The 18,535-nt window shown below is 42.3% G+C and overlaps 1 protein-coding gene across 6 annotated transcripts in view; it reads left to right on the forward strand.

Moving 5' to 3' along the window:
• Positions 1 to 18,535, forward strand: part of AFF2 (ALF transcription elongation factor 2) — a 472,213-nt gene that overhangs the window by 298,641 nt on the left and 155,037 nt on the right. For 4 of the 6 annotated variants that reach the window (XR_011435071.1, XM_023633609.2, XM_023633610.2 and 1 more), the window contains one exon: positions 15,661 to 15,747. The exons of the other annotated variants lie outside the window; for them this stretch is intronic. Coding sequence is in view for 3 of the 4 variants with exons in the window: in XM_023633609.2 (XP_023489377.2) it covers positions 15,661 to 15,747 (87 nt within the window). In the remaining variant the exon portion in view is untranslated. The remainder of the gene's footprint in view (positions 1 to 15,660; positions 15,748 to 18,535) is intronic. 6 annotated transcript variants of the gene reach the window in all.

An 18,535-nucleotide genomic window follows, 5' to 3' on the forward strand; every position in this document is an offset into this window, starting at 1 on the left:
CCTGCTTAAATGCTGGTTCATATCGCATTACATCTATCAATGTATAGACCAATTTGGGGAGAATTGATGTTTTTACCTGGTTGCGATTTTCAGTTCATGAACACAGTTTGCTTCTCCATATTTTTAGCTTGGCCACCCTGTTTTTGCAAGGATATTAGTAATCTGTCATTCCATTTTAGGGAATCCATGCCATGGGGGAGATCCAAACCCCCAGAAAAAGTTCATGAACAAAGTTATTCATTACAACATTATTTGTAAGAGCAAAAAAAGCTGCTATATATCCAACGATAGGGGAGTAGTTGAGCAAACTCTGATTTATATACTCAGAAAAATAATTGGCCTTTAAAATGGTGGCTTCGAGGGTGGTGTAGCGACATGGAAAAAAAAAACCTTACGATATAATCTCAAGTGATATAACCAGAATATAACATTTTATGTACTTAATTTTTATAGCTATGTAAAAATATGAATAAAAAGTAAAGGAAAATATTCTGAACTAATAGTTCTTGTTTTGTTAGAGTGACAGGATTATGGGTGATTTTTTTTCTTTTGTAAATTTTCTCAAGTTTTATAATTTCTATTACTTTCATAAAACATTTTAAGAAGGATGCTGCTGAGCTGAAATGCGTTTAGCAAAGAGTAAGCAGGATAGTGAGTGGATTCAAAGTAGGAATGGCCAAAGACATAGGCTAACCAGACGAAAATTGAACTAGAAGAGGGAGCAAGCCATGGCTGCCTGAGGGACTTACCATTGGAAGAGAGACTCAGAGACCGCATTTAGGCCAGAAGGCCCCAAATGGTGGGACCCAATCCCTGGAGTGCTTTTACACAAGGATAAATATCTGAGCAATACAAGGAAGGATGTTCTAGGGACACATCATGGTTAAGGAAGTGGAGCTTCGCTCTTCTCACCAGCTGAATATTCTTGGGTAACTTAACCCTTCTGGATCTCATTTACAAAATTGGGATAATACTGCTTAATTTTCAGGATTAGTGGGAGGATTGAATGAGCTGATGTATGTGAAACCCCTAGAATAGTCCTTGGAACACTCAATAAGTATCAGATCCTTCCGCTCTTCCCTGTCCTAATTGGTGGATCTGTCAAAGGATATAAGGGAGGTGAGGTCTTTGTCACCAAAAGTATTTAAGCAGAGGTATTGTGCTTCCCCAGCGCCTAGAGGATAAATTCCAAAATCCTTATTTTGGCGGTCAGGGCCTCTCCTGTGTGCCATCACTCCTGCCTACTCATCTCTTGCCACCTTTCCTGGTTATGTGCCCTTTTCTCCATCTTCCTTGGATTTCTTTCCCTTCCTCAGATATGACACACACACACACACACACACACCCCACCACCTCTGTGTGGCGCCTCCCTCTGCCTGGAACTGCATCTACCCTTGTCGGCCTGGAGAACTCCTGTTCACACCTTGTGAGAGCCAACACAGAGAACTTCTTCTCTGAATCCCTAACACTGTCCAAATGAGATGAATCTCTCTCTCTCCTTCTCCTGGGTCCCCTCAGCACTTTATACATCTACACTTGTCACCTTTGTATGTTGGGGGTGCTGCCTCTCATGGCATAATGTGAGGTCCCTAAGAGCAGAGTCTGTGTTACACTCATCTTTCTTTTCCTTTGGCCTAGCCCAAAAGCACCATGCCCTGACATGCACACAAAGGTGACAAGTGTAGGTGTATAAAAAGTGCATTGAATAAGTGCACCGTGTTTGTTGAATGACTTAAATTTGTAGAGGAACGGTTAGAGAAAATTATCTCATAGTGTTATTCCCTCCCATGGTAAAATAATTATTTGATTTTCCATGAATATATTGTAAGTTAATAAGCAGATAATAGTGTTTAGTGAGAATGGTATACAAATAATAGGCACTATAATGACTCCATTTCTTATTTCTCCAAATAATGTATTTAGCATCACCTTTTGTGCTGTTTCTCTATTGCCAAGTATTATTTAATACCATTGCTGTAGCCTATTTTTAATATTGCCCCTCAAAGTACAATAATGTTGGCCTTATCACTTTAAACACAGCATTGATTAAAGCCCAAAGTGAGGCTCCCTATGCTGCTATAATCAGAGAGAGGAGAGATGATTCAAGTCTCTTGAATAATGTTAAAGGGCCTGATTGGGTCCATTCTCTGTGCTTATCATTGCAGTCGTAAGAAAGAGGCTTCCATGAGATGTGTTCTTTCCTCCAGAGTGAGTTTTCCATAGCTTTTTGTGGCTCAGCCTGTAGGTTGCTTCCATTAAACACTCTCAGCCTCACAACAAAGGTTGTGTCGAAACAGAGCGTTCCCCCAACGTCGTCCATCCTGGGATGAACACACTGACACAAACAGACTCATCCAGCTTTCTCTGGCAACATGTTAATTAGAAACTGATGAATCACAAACTGGAGAACTAAGATCCCTCTAAAACTAAGGCAGATGAAAGCTTCCTGGCTGTCTGGAACTCTGATAGTTTTTTATTCAGTTCCCTTCCAACTCCTCAGTATCTGTTGGAATTGGAGGAACCCCGAGAAGCTTGTCCACCCTCAAACTCTGCAGCTTCTTTCCTGCTCTTTAAGCCAGGAGCCCCCAGCATAGCCTCTTTCACCCAGTACTTTTGATCCAAAACTGAGTGACGGTCTGATCTGGAAGCTCCACCCCAATGTTGTCAGAGCCTGGTCTGTGTTACAGAGCGAAGACCATTAAGTACTAGCCTGTGGAACAACTGTGATTAAGAGGAAAGCAATGTGGCAATGACACTGGACTGGGCATCAAGAGCCCTCAAAGCTAGTCCTGACCCTTCCACTACCTTATTTTGTGACCCTTGGCTACTCCCTTAACCATTATGTGCTTCAGGTTTTCCATCTGTAAAATTGAAGTGTTGACTGTTTTGTGCTGTCCAATACAGTAACAATAGCCACATAAAGCCAGTTATTTAAATCTAAAGTAATTAGATTTTAATAAAAGTTCAGTTCCTCAGTCCACTAGACACGTTTCAAATGCTCAGTAGCCACATGTGGCCAGTGGCTATCACTGAACAGTCAAAAATACGATATTTCCACCACTGCAGAAAGTTCTAGTGAACAGAGCTGCCCCTAGATTATCTCTTAAGATCCACTCTAGGTCTTTGTTCTGAGTCTTATCATTAAGTAAAACCAAATCTTGTTCTACCTTTTCAGCTCTGTACCCTTGACCACGTTTAGAGTTTATCTGAATAATTTATTTCCATCCTGAGGCTTTTGTAGAATATATTGGTCAAATGCTACTCCAGTTCTGAGCACTGCCTTTATTGTATAAAAAAAAGAACCAAATATCAGTCTGAGTAGGTAGAGATAAAATGAGTGTTCCCACAAAAGAGAGAAGAGGAGAGAAATTTAAGGCATATACACTTGGCCTGGAGGGCAGTGCAGGGAAGTAAGTGCCCACCCCTAACCCAGACCTCAGGCAGGGTCCTTTCCCTGTGTTCAAAAGGAGTGATAATGCCTTCCGCCCCAGGGAAGGAACAGGTACATGAGACCCTGGAAGGGTCCTTTCCAGAAAAATGGTACTGTAAAAACCCAGTGATCAGATTCACCCTCTCCTCTCCCACCCTTGCACTCTCCCTTTTCTACCCTCTCCAGCTTTTCCGTCTCTTGAGATACTCACCTAAGGTGTATCGTCAAAGGAAGGGTCACGGCCAGCACTTGGACAGCTCCAGAGACTTTCGATGACACCTTACTTCGTAGCATAAGTTGCTCACCTGCACTTTGATCTACTATTACAGGGACCCTAGATCTGAATTATTAACCTTAAAATGGTCTAAGTCCTGTGAGCAGCCCTTCATTGGATTGTATTTTGGTGACAAGACACATTTAATATATCTAGACCTCTCCTTAGAGGCAGACTTATGTTCTTTGATTTGCCTCATCCAGGTTGTGTGACCCACACACATGACAATGAATTGAGAAAGTGGCATGAGTAAGAGCAGTGGTTTCAAAACAATTATAAAGTGGCTCATTCAACCACCAAAATATGATTGGCATACAGAAAGGTGAGAAAGCCTGGTTCTTGCTGAACATTCTGCAGTGTTCCCTTTTAGAGAGCCCATCCTATGGAGCATGGTGGTGGCAGAAGTCCAGCGCACAAAGCCAGACACCCGGCTGGAGAGCCTTGATCTGTGACATGCTGGCTGCATGACTTTGTGCCCGTGGTTGCTCTTCTGTGAGACTCAGGTATTTGACCCGTGAAATAAGAATAAGAGAAGCAACTTCTCTGGATTCTTGAGTGGATGAAATATGGTAAGATAAATGAAACATTCAGTGAATTCTAACCCCTAAATGCATGCAAGCTTCTATTGGATGTTATTGTGATTTGTCTGATTGTCGTTCAACAATTCCAAGTATTTTCAAAGTAGGACTTTGAATTCCATATTTCGTCACTTCAGAGACTCCCAATATGATTTGGCCGAGGAGTTTAAATTATCCCTGCAATGGTTTTCTTAATTATTAAATGTGTAAGCTTCTTTCATATCTTTAAGGCAGTACAAGGATTTTTTTTCCTTTTTCATTTTTGACCACTCCATGGTTCACAAGGCACTTTGCAGCTTTTTAAATTGTCACATTCGTTTAATTAGCCCAGAGACCCTGCCACGTTGATTTCTGTCAGCTGTATAACAGTCTCTGTGGGTAGCTTGCAAATCCCTGACCAGGATTTTTTAAAATGATTTTGCACATTTCTTTCCCTTTTCAAAGCAAATGAAGGAGAGACTAGATGAGCAGGAGCCAGTGGAGGGGAGGGGCGGTGTGCTGTTGCACTGGGAAGAAAGATGTGACTAGAGCCCAGTCGAAAACCTCTGGTTGACGGTTGGCTTCTTGACAAGAGATACAAATTGATGGCACACCACAGTCTGCAGCCCACGCCTGAGAGAGGCAGGTTGAGGGGAGAGAGTCTCCCACGTGCTGTTTATTTACCTTGAGCCCAATGTGACCTTTGCTCATTGGAACTGTTCCAGCAGAGGGTTTGACATTGTTCTCTTTGAATCTTCTCTTTGGTGCTTTACTAAATTTATAGCAGGAAGTAAAAGTATCGATCTGGTTACCCCAAGAGATGGTATAGGCTGAAAACAGATATAGGTTTAAAGAGGGTTTAGGGACATCCATGGGCAATGAATTCCCACAGGGCTATTAGGGAAGGTTTGGGTGGGGGGCAGGTGGAGGGCATGCCTTCCTCGTGGCAAGCAAATGCTTTAGAGAACAGGCGTGGGTGCCTCAAAGATGTCAATGGGAGATTCTTAATAAAAGACGCTTTGATAATAGACTCCAAGTGTCATTGTTACCTTTTTATTTAAAAAAATGATTAGGTGGTAAAATGCAAGAATCAGATTGGATTTCTGTTTAGCAAATAGTATATAGTATTTCCGTGGTATGATTTCCAAGTATGTGTCATATCAGTAGCTACTCCTAGCTTATGCCATTTGGCAAGTGGCTGTTTTCACCAAGGCAGAGAGGGCCCTGCCTTCCTGATTTTAAGATAGGATTGAAGCTTTACAGCATGCCTATGGGGCTAGGTTTTACGTCCATGCTGCCTGGCCCCTAGAGTGTTCATGTTGAGTTTAGAATGTTCTCTTTCTCCATTAGTCAAGACATGCTTTTAGAAAAAGATATAGCTCTCACTTGTGCTGCTTCTTTGCCACTCTTAATATGGAATAAAGAAGCTATTTATTTCCCATTATTTGACGTAATTGCAGAAAAAAACTAATCTGGAGAGAGGAGCAACTGTCCAGGCATTCAGGAATACTCAGCCTGTTAGGGGCTTGGAATATTCAGAGGGGGCTTTCTGAATCAGTTTCGCTGGGGCTTAGTCTTGGTTTTGTTGTTGTTAAATTCAGGCAACTGCCAAGAGTTGGATGCCTCTGTTGGTTTATTTTGATTTTTATTGGGGGGGTATGTATTGGGGGCGGGGGGAACTGGTGTTCAGTAGTTAGAACACCGACACCTTGTGATCGATTTGTTAGTTAATTTCATGTGAATGGAACAAACTAGTTCTGTTTCATCCCCCTGGAGCTGTGATCCGAAGATTCAAAATAGCTGTTTGAGAAGAAAGACAATTACATGCAAATCATATTGGTTGGAGTTTCAGCTATAGTCGTGGCCTGGTGCCTTATTTTTACTGAGCTTGGGAATAATGAGAGAGCAGAGCTACAGCCAAGTTGTTCACTGGAGGCCTCTTTCCATGAAAATAGATATTACTTCTTTTTTTCTCAGCAATTGAGCCTTTGTTCCTTCTAAAAGCAGTTGTCATGAACTCCTCATTACCATTTTTCTTAATATGATAAGTGTAAACTATAAGGAAGCTATCAAGTTTGAAAAGCTACAGCAGCCCTTAGAAATGGAATCCTAGCGCCTTGTGCCGTCTTTGAAAAGGCTTAGACTGGGGATTGCGAGGAATGTATCATTCTGCCTCCCTTTGCCCAGAGTTGTCGTTCTCTAGTGCCTTTCACGTGTAGCATAAGCTGGCTTTATAAATGACTGCTGTGTTGCTGCATCTGCACTGTGTATCTGTCCAGCAATGTGAGAGCATCAAACCCCTTTGGTAATTTCTGAAATAGGATAACAAATTGCATGTTACACTTACAAAAAAACAACAACTCTGACAGGTTTATTTTTGTTCTACATTTGAATGGTAACTAATAATTGTCATTATCTTACACTCGTTCCAATTATGAATACCTTAGCTACCTAGAGCCTGGCCGCACCCTGTTCTTGGACCTAGTCAAGCCACCTGGCTCTTAGATGCCTTGCAGAGAGTAGACACTCAATAAATGTTTTTTGAATGAATGAAATTAAATGTAGATCACTAAAGATGGTGCTGGGGGAGAAGCCAATGAAGATGTATAAGTTTTGTCAAATTGGTTTAGCGGACCTGGAGCTAAAGGAGCAAATTGGAGGTTAACCATAAAGAAATATCTCATGCTATGAGGATATGGCATGTTGTTCCATCCAGTAGAGTGGCTCTGAAAACAAACCTGGCTGTAATATTATGAAAGCCTGGGGAATTGTTTCAAGCTAGTGCATCTTAAATGATGGTCATTTGGATGTAGCTGATGGCAAAATAATTTGAGATAGAAGAGGTAGAAACTCAACAGCGAAGTTAAAAATCATTTTTGAAAGGAGTAATAGTATCGAAATTAGCTTACGAATGAAGGAAACAAGTTCATGGGTTAGAAAGGTAAGAAACGGCCTTCGAGAAACCTCTGATGGCTGAACTGGATCACTGAGCAGAAGCCCTCTACCTAGGTTTCCTTTTTGTTCCAGATCTTTGCAAAACGTTTCTCGATGGCTGGGTCTTACATTTCTTACCCTTGAACTTGTGCTAATTTTGCAATTATCCAAAGAAGGCAGTTTCAATCTGACAACATTTCCTAGAGGGGTGGCCAATCTTCTGTTCTGATTGCTTCAACTAATTGAGACAAATGTCCTGATAAGTGTTGAAGTTTACAAGGCAATCATCTGTTGGAGAGTCAGACCCCACTGGTTAGATGGGCTGTGGCTTCAAGTTGCTGCTGACACAAACATGTGCGGAACTCAGTGGGTCTGGTTGAATTCTGCCCAGTATGTCACTGTGGTGGTCTGTTCCCTGCACATGGCCATACACATCCCTCTTATATTTAGTAGATTTTGGTATATTTAGTAGATGAAATAAAATTGATTGCATCTGGCAATGGCAAGAAGCTGGATTGACTGATTGTCTGAATGAGCACACAGAGAAGCTTCAGGGTCACTGGTCACCATGTTGCACAACTATAAATTAGAATTAAGCTCTTTTAAAGTGGTACCTTGGTTTGAGGGCTGCCAGGATGAAGGCAGCCCGTGTGAGCAGGACTTTTTGCATGTACAGTCCTGGGGCCAATGGAGAAAATTTCCAGATTCCCTGAAACAACTGCCAGCATTAAAGAGTTTTGAATAAAGCGGTCAATTATTTATTTGAAGAAATATTGCCAGGCTTTTTATACCATGTCAATGAAATCATAACTCAGTGTTAGAAACTTTTAAAAAAATTAGCCGTTTTTTTTTTTCTGGTGGATTGCATTTTGTGTTGGCCCATTGTTGGGAAGTTATGTTTAATGTAACAGTTGATTTTATACTTCTTCCCTTCTAGCACTTGCATAGAAATCAGAGATGCAATCTCAGGAGACTGTCTTGAGAGCATTCCAAACAGAAGAATATTCATTCAATTGAATGACACGAGGTTTTGAGACCACTAGAGAGGCTTGGCGGGAGTATTAGTGATCAAGCCCAGGAAAGACTATGGTTCCACTCTCGTTAGACTTTCCAAGAGCTGAGTAAACAATCAGACAAATTGGGCTGTTCGGTGCCTCACTGTGAGACAGCAGGCTCCCCCCAAGCATTGTCCCGCCGACCATCCCTGAGAGAATGATGAATTTCCTTAGCCAATTTGGTCAGCCATGTTTATATGTCATGTAAAAAAACAAAAACAAAAACCCATGAACCCTGGTTCAGATTCATTTTTTTATTGAGGTCGTATTGGCTTATAATTTACCGTAAATTTCAGGTGTACATTATTATATTTCAGTTTCTGTATAGACTGCATTGTGTTCACCACCAATAGTCTAGGTTTTATCCATCACCATACACATGTGCCCCTTTATCCCTTTTGCCCTCTGCCCACCTCCTTCCCCTCTGGTAGCCACTAATCTGTTCTCCTTATCTGTGTGTTTGTCTTCCACATATGAGTTTTGCATTTTCTCATAAATATCACTGACTTTACAGAGACAAAGAATATGATCACATGATTATGTAAGGTAGTACTGTTCCCTCTCCCCCACCTTCTAAAGCAGTAGGCTGCCTGATTGGAAAGCTCACATGATTGGAAATTCCATCTTAGTTTGAGATAAAATTGGTCCCCTGATTAACTTCTACCCATAGGGCTAGTCCTAACCTCTTGGTCCACAAAGCAGGTCCCAAATCTCTTGCATCTGAGAGCCCTTCAGGTATTTGAACGTACCTCTCAGACGTTCCTCAGTCTCCTTTTTCTGTAGACTAAACTTTCCCTGTTCTTTTAAAGTGCCTGTGTCATTCATGTATGTGATGAGCTTCGCACGTGCTTACAGTTCTAGCAGCCATCTCTTTTAAGAAATTGCGGTGTTCCAATGCTCCTGCTGAAACGGGGCATATGAGATGGCACACTCTGCTTCAGTTGTGATCTGTCCCATACAATGTACTGTCATACAATCAACTATTGCCTTCCACGTTCTGTGTATCATACTTACCTTAATATCACCTGAAGTGGCCTTGGTTCTTTTGGCTGCCAAACCCCCTCTAATTTACTTGGGGCTCAACTAAAATCCTTGAGTTTTTAGCCCACGAATTATAGTCATGTCAGGTGGTCTTTCTCATTCTTCGATTTTACACTTGGTCTGTGGAATATGATTGCAGTTCTCTTATACCTCTGTTAAAATTCATCTTATTGGCTTCAAGCCAGTTTTTCAAGATCTTTCTGAGTTTTAATTACACATAGGTTAGTGTCAGCTGCAATTTTGATAAGCAGACATTCTATATGTTCTTAAGTTATTGATTGAATGAGATAATGTTTCTGAAAGCAATTCTTTCAGCTAAAGAGCCCAATAAAAAGTAAGGCATTATTATCATTATGAAAACTGGTAAATAAGGAAGCTACGAATGACAGAGCCCTGTGGCCTCCCTCTAGAGACTGCCTTCTAAGTAGACCTTGCTTACTCAGCTTATTTAGTGTAGGCTTATTCAACTGCACTGTAAATCCCCCTTAGTACATCATAATGCACCTCATGCATCTCCATCCTTAGCTGTAAGGGTTATACATGAACTTTGGTAAATGCCTTGCTGAGGCCCAGATGTACTATGTCCATGGCAATTTCCCAGTCTGCCAGCTAAGATCTCGTTTCCCAAGTGGTATCAATGTTCTCGACTGTGGTCTGGCTAGGCTTAAAAAGGCCCTGGAGCCGTAAGTAGACAGCGTGTTTTTGAATGAGTATCTTTAGGGCAAACATTCTGGGAAACATAATGTCCATCCTGGGAGTGCCCAGAGTGGGGAGAGAGAGAAGCCAGTAGCTCTTCCCATGAGCCCCGCTTCCTTGCATGGAGGATTTCATACACAACAGCCAAGTTCGCTGACCCTGGCCCAGGGCTCCATCCTCCAGCCCTTGTCCTCCCAGGGCCTGCCCAAGGAAGGCCTACCAGGAGAAGCAGGCAGGTGCACATTTCTGCAGGGGCCACACAGCAGTGGGGCTGTGTTCTGGTACGCCACACTGGGAGTAGCAGCCTGTGCAGGCCACAGTCAGCATGTGAATCCTTTTACAGCTGACTGCTCAGCTCCCTCCAGGACCCATCCCAGGGCCTGCTCCAGCTCCTGTCCTCCGTTTCCTATTTAACAGCCCTACTGCTGCTGCAGCTAACATACTAATGCCCCTGCCTGGCTTTCCTCTCCTATCAGGGAGGAGCAGAGCCAGGCCAGTTAGCAATTGGTAGTGGATTGAGGGCTAAGGAATGATTTGGTGCTGTTCTTCTGAGGCCCAAGTCCCTGGGCAACCCCTGCTGGGGATCCTAAAGGACCCTTGTCCCTTATTCCCTGGCAGCCCCAATGCCGAATTCCACCCCACCTCCCATTTCTGGTTCTTCAGAATACTGTCAGGGCCCATGCATACAAACCATTTATTGAAATAAATTAGTTTTTTTTGGTAAATTATTGACACCTCCCCAAACATGGAGGAGGGAGAGCCCTTTAGCTAAAGAAGTAGATTGGACTGTCTAGTGCGCAGACCTCACTCACGTAGACAGGACACATGTACTCAATATTTTCAGGTTTCAATTAGTTTTTGCAAAGGGAGGATGCTGATGTTCCTGCATCTTAGGCCATGGTGGCATGCAAGACTGCCCAGGGTCTATATTTACTTTCCTATTACAGTACTATTTGGGAGTATACTTCCTGGAAGAAAAAGAAAGTAACCTCTTCCCCAAAGGAAGTCAGAGACCAAGGTCAGTTATCATGACTTGGGAATCAGTTAAGTATAAGTTTCTGTGAAAAATAAACTCTAACCTGATTGTGTGGATTTCTTCTCCATCTATTCAGTCATATTTGTATTTTAAAACTGCTCAGCTGTTCCCACTTATTATATTTCTTAATCCCAGGAATTTGTAAATACTTCCAAAATTGCGGTTATTACATTCCTGGTATTTCAGCAGAGGGAAGGGGGAAAGGTGTCCCTGGCCTCTCTCATCAAGAGCCCGAGTCACAGCCTAAGGAGCCTGTTGGCTAAGCAGGCTCGTGCTGCCAATGCTGGAGCTGAGCTTGTGGGGCTAGTAGCAAGCAGCTTGGTATGAGTACGGCGCTGTACAGTTTCTCAAGCCCTTGCACATGTGCTAGCTCACCTTCCGCTGTGGAGGCCCGGGGGCGGCGCAGAAGAGGTAGAAGCAGAGCTTAACAACACTGGCAGCTGGGAGAACCCCTAGAAGCCATCTGAGCCAAATCCCACACCTTACAGGTAGAAAAACTGAGGCTCAGAGAGGGCAAGCAACTTGACAGCGGTCACTCAGGTAGCTTTTGGCAGAAGTCAGATGTGAGTTAAGCCTCTGTACTCTTAGTCCAGGGGTCTTTGGGGAATCCCTCTGACTCTAACAACAACAACAACAACACTGAAATACGCAAGATACCACCATTGTTTGTATTTGTTAGGATGGTTATTTGAAAAATTGCTATAGTTATCTTTTCAGTTTGAACCCTTTGAAGTAAAGACCTTAAGATTTATGTTATATTATTTAGCCTACACATGTATTGTTTGAACATCTACTATGTGCCAGGTATAACGTTAGTCTCTGAAGGGGACACACGGACACACATGCACTCATACGTGCACACACACTGCTTCTCTCGCCTCCCCTGTGAAGCCTTTCCCAAGTGAATTCCTTGCACAGTGCATTCCTCCCTGACAGCTTTGCACATTCCCCCCTCAAAGTGGTTAGCATGTCAAGCAGAGTGCGCTCTCCATGGGCAGGAACTTGACTTTTTATCCTTTCTAGATCCCAGTGACTGGTACATAATGGCTGCCCGATACAAGATAGTAGAACAAAATGCAAGGAATTCCCCAGAGAGACTCTGCTGTTTGCAACCGTGTGGCCTTGGGCAAGCAACTTCACCTCTTTGTGTCTCTGTTTCCTCATCTGACAAATGAGTCTGATGCTAACCCCTGCATCTTTAGTTTGAGGCACAGAAAGACCATGTATGGGCGGGGAGTGCCTGGCGCACTGTAATCACTTGGTAAATCTTAATATTATTATTATCATTATTATTAGTAGTAGTAGTTCTCACACAGAAACTTCAGAGACTAATAATAATATCTCATATGAAGCAGTTACTACGTATTAGGCGCTGGAGATACAGAGTTGAATTAGGCAAGGCTTGGGAGAACATACTAGTAACTTAAAATACCAGCCATTCAAACAGCTCTGTGTTAGGTGAGTATAGGATGCATTTGAGATTAGCAGAGTCTGGAACTCAGACTGTCTTCTGCCCCTCAGCATGTGGGGTGCCCAGCTTCTGTTTCTAAATTGGGCAAAGCAGGGCTCCCCACAAGTTGTCTTGGATTCCTTAGAGTCCTAGCCATGAGCCATAGTACGAATAACATGGTTGGGAAATAATCGTTGGTGGAAAATGGGCCTTATCTGATTTTTCTGAGTTTGACTGGAGTCTTCAGTTCACATTTCTGTAGCATCTGCCCCTTTGTTAGAATTACGTAGAATGCTCTATTCCTTGCGAAACCTATTCTTTGTCAAATAGTGAAAAATAAAACATCGTTACTTCCTTAGTCCCTTCTCCATTAACCATGTTAGTCAACCTTACAAAGGGGCGGAACATCTGGTATAAAGGAAAGAGTGTGCGCTGGGGAAGCCGTCACCAGGATTCACTTACGACTACCGCGAGGCTGTGCACAGGTGGTCCCACCCTCGGAACCTTCATTACTTCAACCGCCCGGTGGGGATATGAACCCCTGCTTTGTCTCTCTCTCGGGGAGGATCAGAGGAGCAGAGATGAAGCAGTTTCAGACCAACCTCATGTGTGAGTGTGTGCGTGTGTGCGTGTGTGTAGGATTTTGTTGTTAAATGGAGAAGTGCTGCATGGTGTTGAATACAGGCACTCCTCGCTGCAGCCTGTTGTCAAAGCCTTGGCAACACTGTGGAGCAGGTGCTCGTTTCCTGCCTGATGAACAGGCAAAGGATTAGTACAGTTGGATAAGGGTGTATGAGTGTTCTTATCTTGAGAACAGCAAGAACATAAAAATAGATTAATATCCTTTGAGTGTGAATGAAGAGGATAACAATGGAAAATCTGCTGTGAGCTTTCCGCACTTTACAGGTCTAACTCATTTTGAGAAGTGAAAGAGCTTGCTCCAATGTTCCTTGCTGACGATATCCTTTCAGGAAATTATATTCCTTTCAACTGCATCTTCCCTACCTTAATCACACGCGTCCATGGTACCATGGAATCGGCCTGCTGTTTCACGAAATCTCGCATTTTCAAATAGAGAGAATCAGTTGTAATTGAAAGCGCAAAAGTGTATGCAGTTCTGTGGGGATTGGCCAGCAGGGTGGTGCACCCAATGGTAATTCAGGATAATCTGATTCTGCCACAGAGTAAATACAGAAGACCTGGGAGAGAAGGTCCACCTTTGAGAAGTGAGTTCATCCATCCAGGTGTCTGAAACACCTTTTAATAAACCCAGAGGCACACCTCTAAAGCCAGTGGTGAAAAGGAACATAACTCAGGCTCTCATTGATGGAGGCACACTCCCTACTTGCTGAAAAGAGATAGCGCTCCTCTCCAGGCTGGGGCTTACTGACCCTTGGTTGACTCTGGCTAAATAGGACCTGTATCTTTTAAATGACGGGACTAAATTTTGAGAATACCAGCCTTAATGAGGAAAAACTATCTAAAATTTAGAAGAAACAATTGAGTATTTCAAAGACACAGAGTAATTGGAATTCGGCTTTAAACTGTTGTCACTTAGAGTTAGTTTGGGCCAATTTTGATGAATATAGAAGTAGCATTTGTCACGAACGTTATCAACTGCATGCAAATGCGCAACTCAAAAACACTTGGAAATAGTCTCTCTCTTAAGTAGGTTAAGCATCCCCTCTAAATCTTGTATGCATTTTTAATGTACTTACTGCTTCCTTTTAAATAGTGCTAGGTAAAATCCAATCTGTGTCAGCGTTTGTCTGAATCATACTTACAAATTCTGCTTCAGCAGTGCCACCGTGAATGAATCTATAAAGTATCTCCTTGCATTACAGCCCTTCATACATCAAAGACTCTTTTTGAACTGGATAATTACAGAAGGAAAAAAAAACATGTTTTAGTGCTACCTGAGAGTTCTTATTAATACTATCTTTGAAATGACTAATTATGTTACCCATAAAGATTGCGAAAACGTATTATGTAACTGCCTCATTACAAAGGCCCTTCATAAACTTTGATCCCCTCCACCCCTCCTCAAAGCTCTCCTTTATTTCCGTCATCGCATTGATTTTTTATATTTAATGTTTATATACCAAAATGTTTGATGAACGCAACACATGCTGGCACCCACCTGCTTCACAAACTTTGTCATCCCTCTGGTGCTGGGATGTTGAGCATGTGATTTAATTATCCTTCCTCTTCAGGTCAAGCATGTTGGCCATGAACCCTAAGACTTAAGCAAGATTTGAACAGCACCTCTTTTCAAACTGAGTGTTTGAAAGAACTGAGAAGGTGTGCCTGCTGATAACAGAGAGTAGGAGACTGAGGGGCTTTTCCTACACTGAGACTTGAACTCACAAATACAGTGTGTGTATGGCTGGGCAGGACAGAGCTACCAGTCACACAGTAACCTTCTTTCTGAATGAGAAAGAATTCTCCTCGGCTGCCTCGCCTTTGCATGGAAAAATCAACAGCATGTGCGTAATCTTGCCACTAACTGTTAGGCTACAGAAAGAGAAATGAGTATCAGAGTATCCAGAATGAGGGTGGTGACGGTGCTGCCCTCCCCTGAGCTGGCACATCACACCTGAAACAGGATACCATGAGTTGGAAGAGCCCCAGGCGATCAGGAGTCCCTCCTGGGAGCACCTAAGATAGTGACAGAATGCAGAACTCAAGCATTAGAAGATAAGTTGAAGGTTCCCAACAAATGAATGAACAAGCGGTGGATGTCTCAGCCTGGAGAAAAGCGAACACCAGGCGAGAGCATTGCTGTCTTTCCACAGCTGAAGGCTTGTCATGCAAAAGAAGAGGAGGTGTGTTCTGTGCAGCTCCAAAGTATGATCCATAGGTAGAAGCTCCTGGGAGACAAGCGTTTCACTTCCAGGAAGAATAGTCTGGTCAGGCTGTCAACATGGGACAGGCTGCTTCAAACAGTAGTGAGCTCCATGTCACCAGTGATGTGCAAGTGGGTGCTGGATGGCCCTTTGTATCACAGATAGGCTTCAAGCACCAGTGTGGAGAAGGGGGATGGAACAAATGACTTTAAGTCCCCCTGAAAAAAATTAGGCGAATTAAGTCAGTAAGTATTTATATAGGGCTTACTATGCTTAGTGCTAAGAAGGTGTTTAATTTTCTAAGTGTCCCCAAATAAAATTGCTTTGTTTTTCCTCATCAGGAGATGACCCATCCCTGGCCTACTCCTCTCACTGCCATGCATACTCCTGGAAACCCTGAGCAGAACACATTTTCCATCCCAGGACAGGTCAGTTATCTTCCTTCTTCCATTTCCTTTATCTTATTTCAATTATACTAATCCTCCAATTAGAGTCTTAAAAAAGATGGCCTTGGTGTTCTAGTGCCATAAAATCTAGACTCTCTCTTGCTCCTCAGGATGTTAATATAAATATTTTTCTTGAAAGGGAGTCTTTAAGAGAATATTCACACAGACACTGGCATGTGTATCATACTGCTTAGAGCATTGCCTTTGTGCAAGCCACTGTGCCCAGAGCTGGTGAATCAGAGAGAGGAATGAATTCATCTTAAGAAAGACCAAATAAATGATGTAAGTACAACATCCAAGATTTTTTTAATTAAAAAAACCTGTACTCTTCACTCGAATGGATGGATTTTCGTTTTTGTATATCACCTTCCAGTCCTTGCTCACAAACAGACAAATCTTTACACACCAACGCATCATATTGACAGAACTTTTTCTTCTACAGGTCTGTTGTCAAATATTTAGTATAAGTTCTTCCTCACCTGCTCCCAGTATGAATTTTTTCTTATGATCAGTTTTTTAAATGCCTTTTAAAAATGGCTATTCTAATAATACACTTTAGAATGGGAAATGTCTTCCTTTATTCTTTCTTCCCATCCAGTTAACCATTCATCCATCCATCCATTTATTCAGAAACTGTTTACTGAGGACAGACAATAGACTTAAAGTTAGGAATGAGGAAAAACTCTCTACGTCTTATGAGTTAAAGGACAAAGCAACGTAGAAAGTGTCTTCATAGAGAATATAAGGCTCATAGAAGTATCTAACACTCCCTGGGGCATTGAGGAAGGGTCACAGAGGTGGCAGCATTTGGAGGATGCCTACAACTTTGACAGGTGGAGAAAGCCTCAAAGAGGAACACTGCATGCTGAGGATCAGGATGGGCAAAGGCACAAAGAGATGAGGGATCATGGTGTGATCCATACTGATATGGTCTCGAGTGACTGAATCAGAGTTTGTGTGATGGGGAGTGGAGAGAGGTAAACCCTAGGCCAATAAGTGCATCTTTGTTAAAAGGCCTTGAATAGTAACCAAGGAGTTTGGACTTTATTTGTAGAAGGAGAAACGCAATTAGATCCTTTAGTTTTTAGGGTCATGATTTCGACAATAACATTGGCCTAAACTGTGTTTAATCATCCCCTCCCACCTTAGAACGGGGTCAGAACTAAGTGAGCAGCAGCCCTCTCTGTCCCTGTCCAGGTGTGTGTCATTCCCTGCTGTGTCGCCACTCTCCCTGCTTAGGCTGCTCTGGGCTTGGTATCCTTCTCACTAGCATCCCAACCAAGGGATCCATCCAGCCATTTCAGGCGTTGAATCCAGCACTTGTACAGCAATTGCAGTGTCTCAGCTGTGTTCTCCAATTTTGGAGATAATTTGTGCAAGTCGCAATTTTGACATTTACAGGTGTATACAATAGAACTGGTTATTTAAATAGGCTTTTGTAGTAAGCGCACAATTTGGCATCAGGCATAATTTGCAGGTTCTGCCAATTATCTGTGCTACCATCAACTTCATGATAAAGGTAGAAGCAAGTGAGATAAAATGGTGAATCCAGGATGGCTACATACTCATTCTCTTGTTTCTCGAGATTCCTGCCAAAATGTTGGTTTGGAAGAAAAGTAAATTTTAAATAACAATAATAACATCAGCAACAGATATAATGCTGTGATATAGCCTCGCCCTATTCTAAGCACTTAATACATAGTAAATAATTCAGTCCTCACTGTACCCCAAAGAGAGTGGTAATTTGACAGAGGAGGAAACTGAGACACAGAGTAAAGTAAAGTGCTCAGAATCACCCAGTTAATAAATGAGGGAACCAGTCTTTAGATCCAAGTGTTCTGGCGATGTGTTTATCACACAGATTTACAGATGCCCCAGTTCAAATTCCGTCTTCCAAAACATGGGTGTCTCCAGTAAATACGTGTAGCCGAGTTGATTGCCATTTCCTCAGTGATTGCACCACAACTAGGTGACACCACCCTCTTAGAAAGCATCCATTTCTGACATCCATGGCAGAACTTGCACGGTGAAAAGGGTGCTGTCTTAGGAGCTGCAGACCTGGCTGCTTTTAATCCTGGCTCTGCCATTTGCTGGCTGTGTGGTCCTGTTCAAGTTCTTCTGAGCCTCGGTTACCCATCTCTACTATGTGTGTGTGTGTGTGCACGTGCGCGTGCGCATGTGTGTGTATTTGTGTACTATATAATCCCAATGGATTTTTCAGGTGAGTCTATGATTCTTTAAACTTATAAAAACAGATACAGTTGAAAATTCTCACGTTACTTAAGTTTACTTATCCATCCCAAATTGAAAATATCACATTTTCTTGAAGAAAATTGAAAAACTCACAAGGAAGGAAGTACGTTGCTAAGCAGAATTGAGGGAGCTAGTAATGTCTTCAGGGAAAGTTTAGTAAAGTTTTCACAGAGGTAAATATCCTGCAGAACAGAGGTTGGCAAACTACAGCTTATGGGTTTTTAGATTTTTTAAGTGGTTAAAATTTTCAACAGAAAAAGAGCCTGAATATTATTATGAATATTATGAATAATATGAATGATATGAAATAATATGATATGAAATTCAAATTTCAGCGTCTATAAATCAAGTTTTCTGGAATCCAACCACACTAATTCTGTATTGCCTATGACTGCTATAACCTACAATGGCAGAGTTAAATAGTTATGGCAGTGACTGTATGTCCCCCAAAACCTAAAATATTTACTATCAGGCCTTTTCGAGAAAAAGTTTGCCAACCCCTGCTCTAGAATCTAGA

This window comes from Equus caballus, chromosome X (assembly GCF_041296265.1).
Source record: "Equus caballus isolate H_3958 breed thoroughbred chromosome X, TB-T2T, whole genome shotgun sequence".
In the NCBI taxonomy this organism is placed as follows: domain Eukaryota; kingdom Metazoa; phylum Chordata; class Mammalia; order Perissodactyla; family Equidae; genus Equus; species Equus caballus.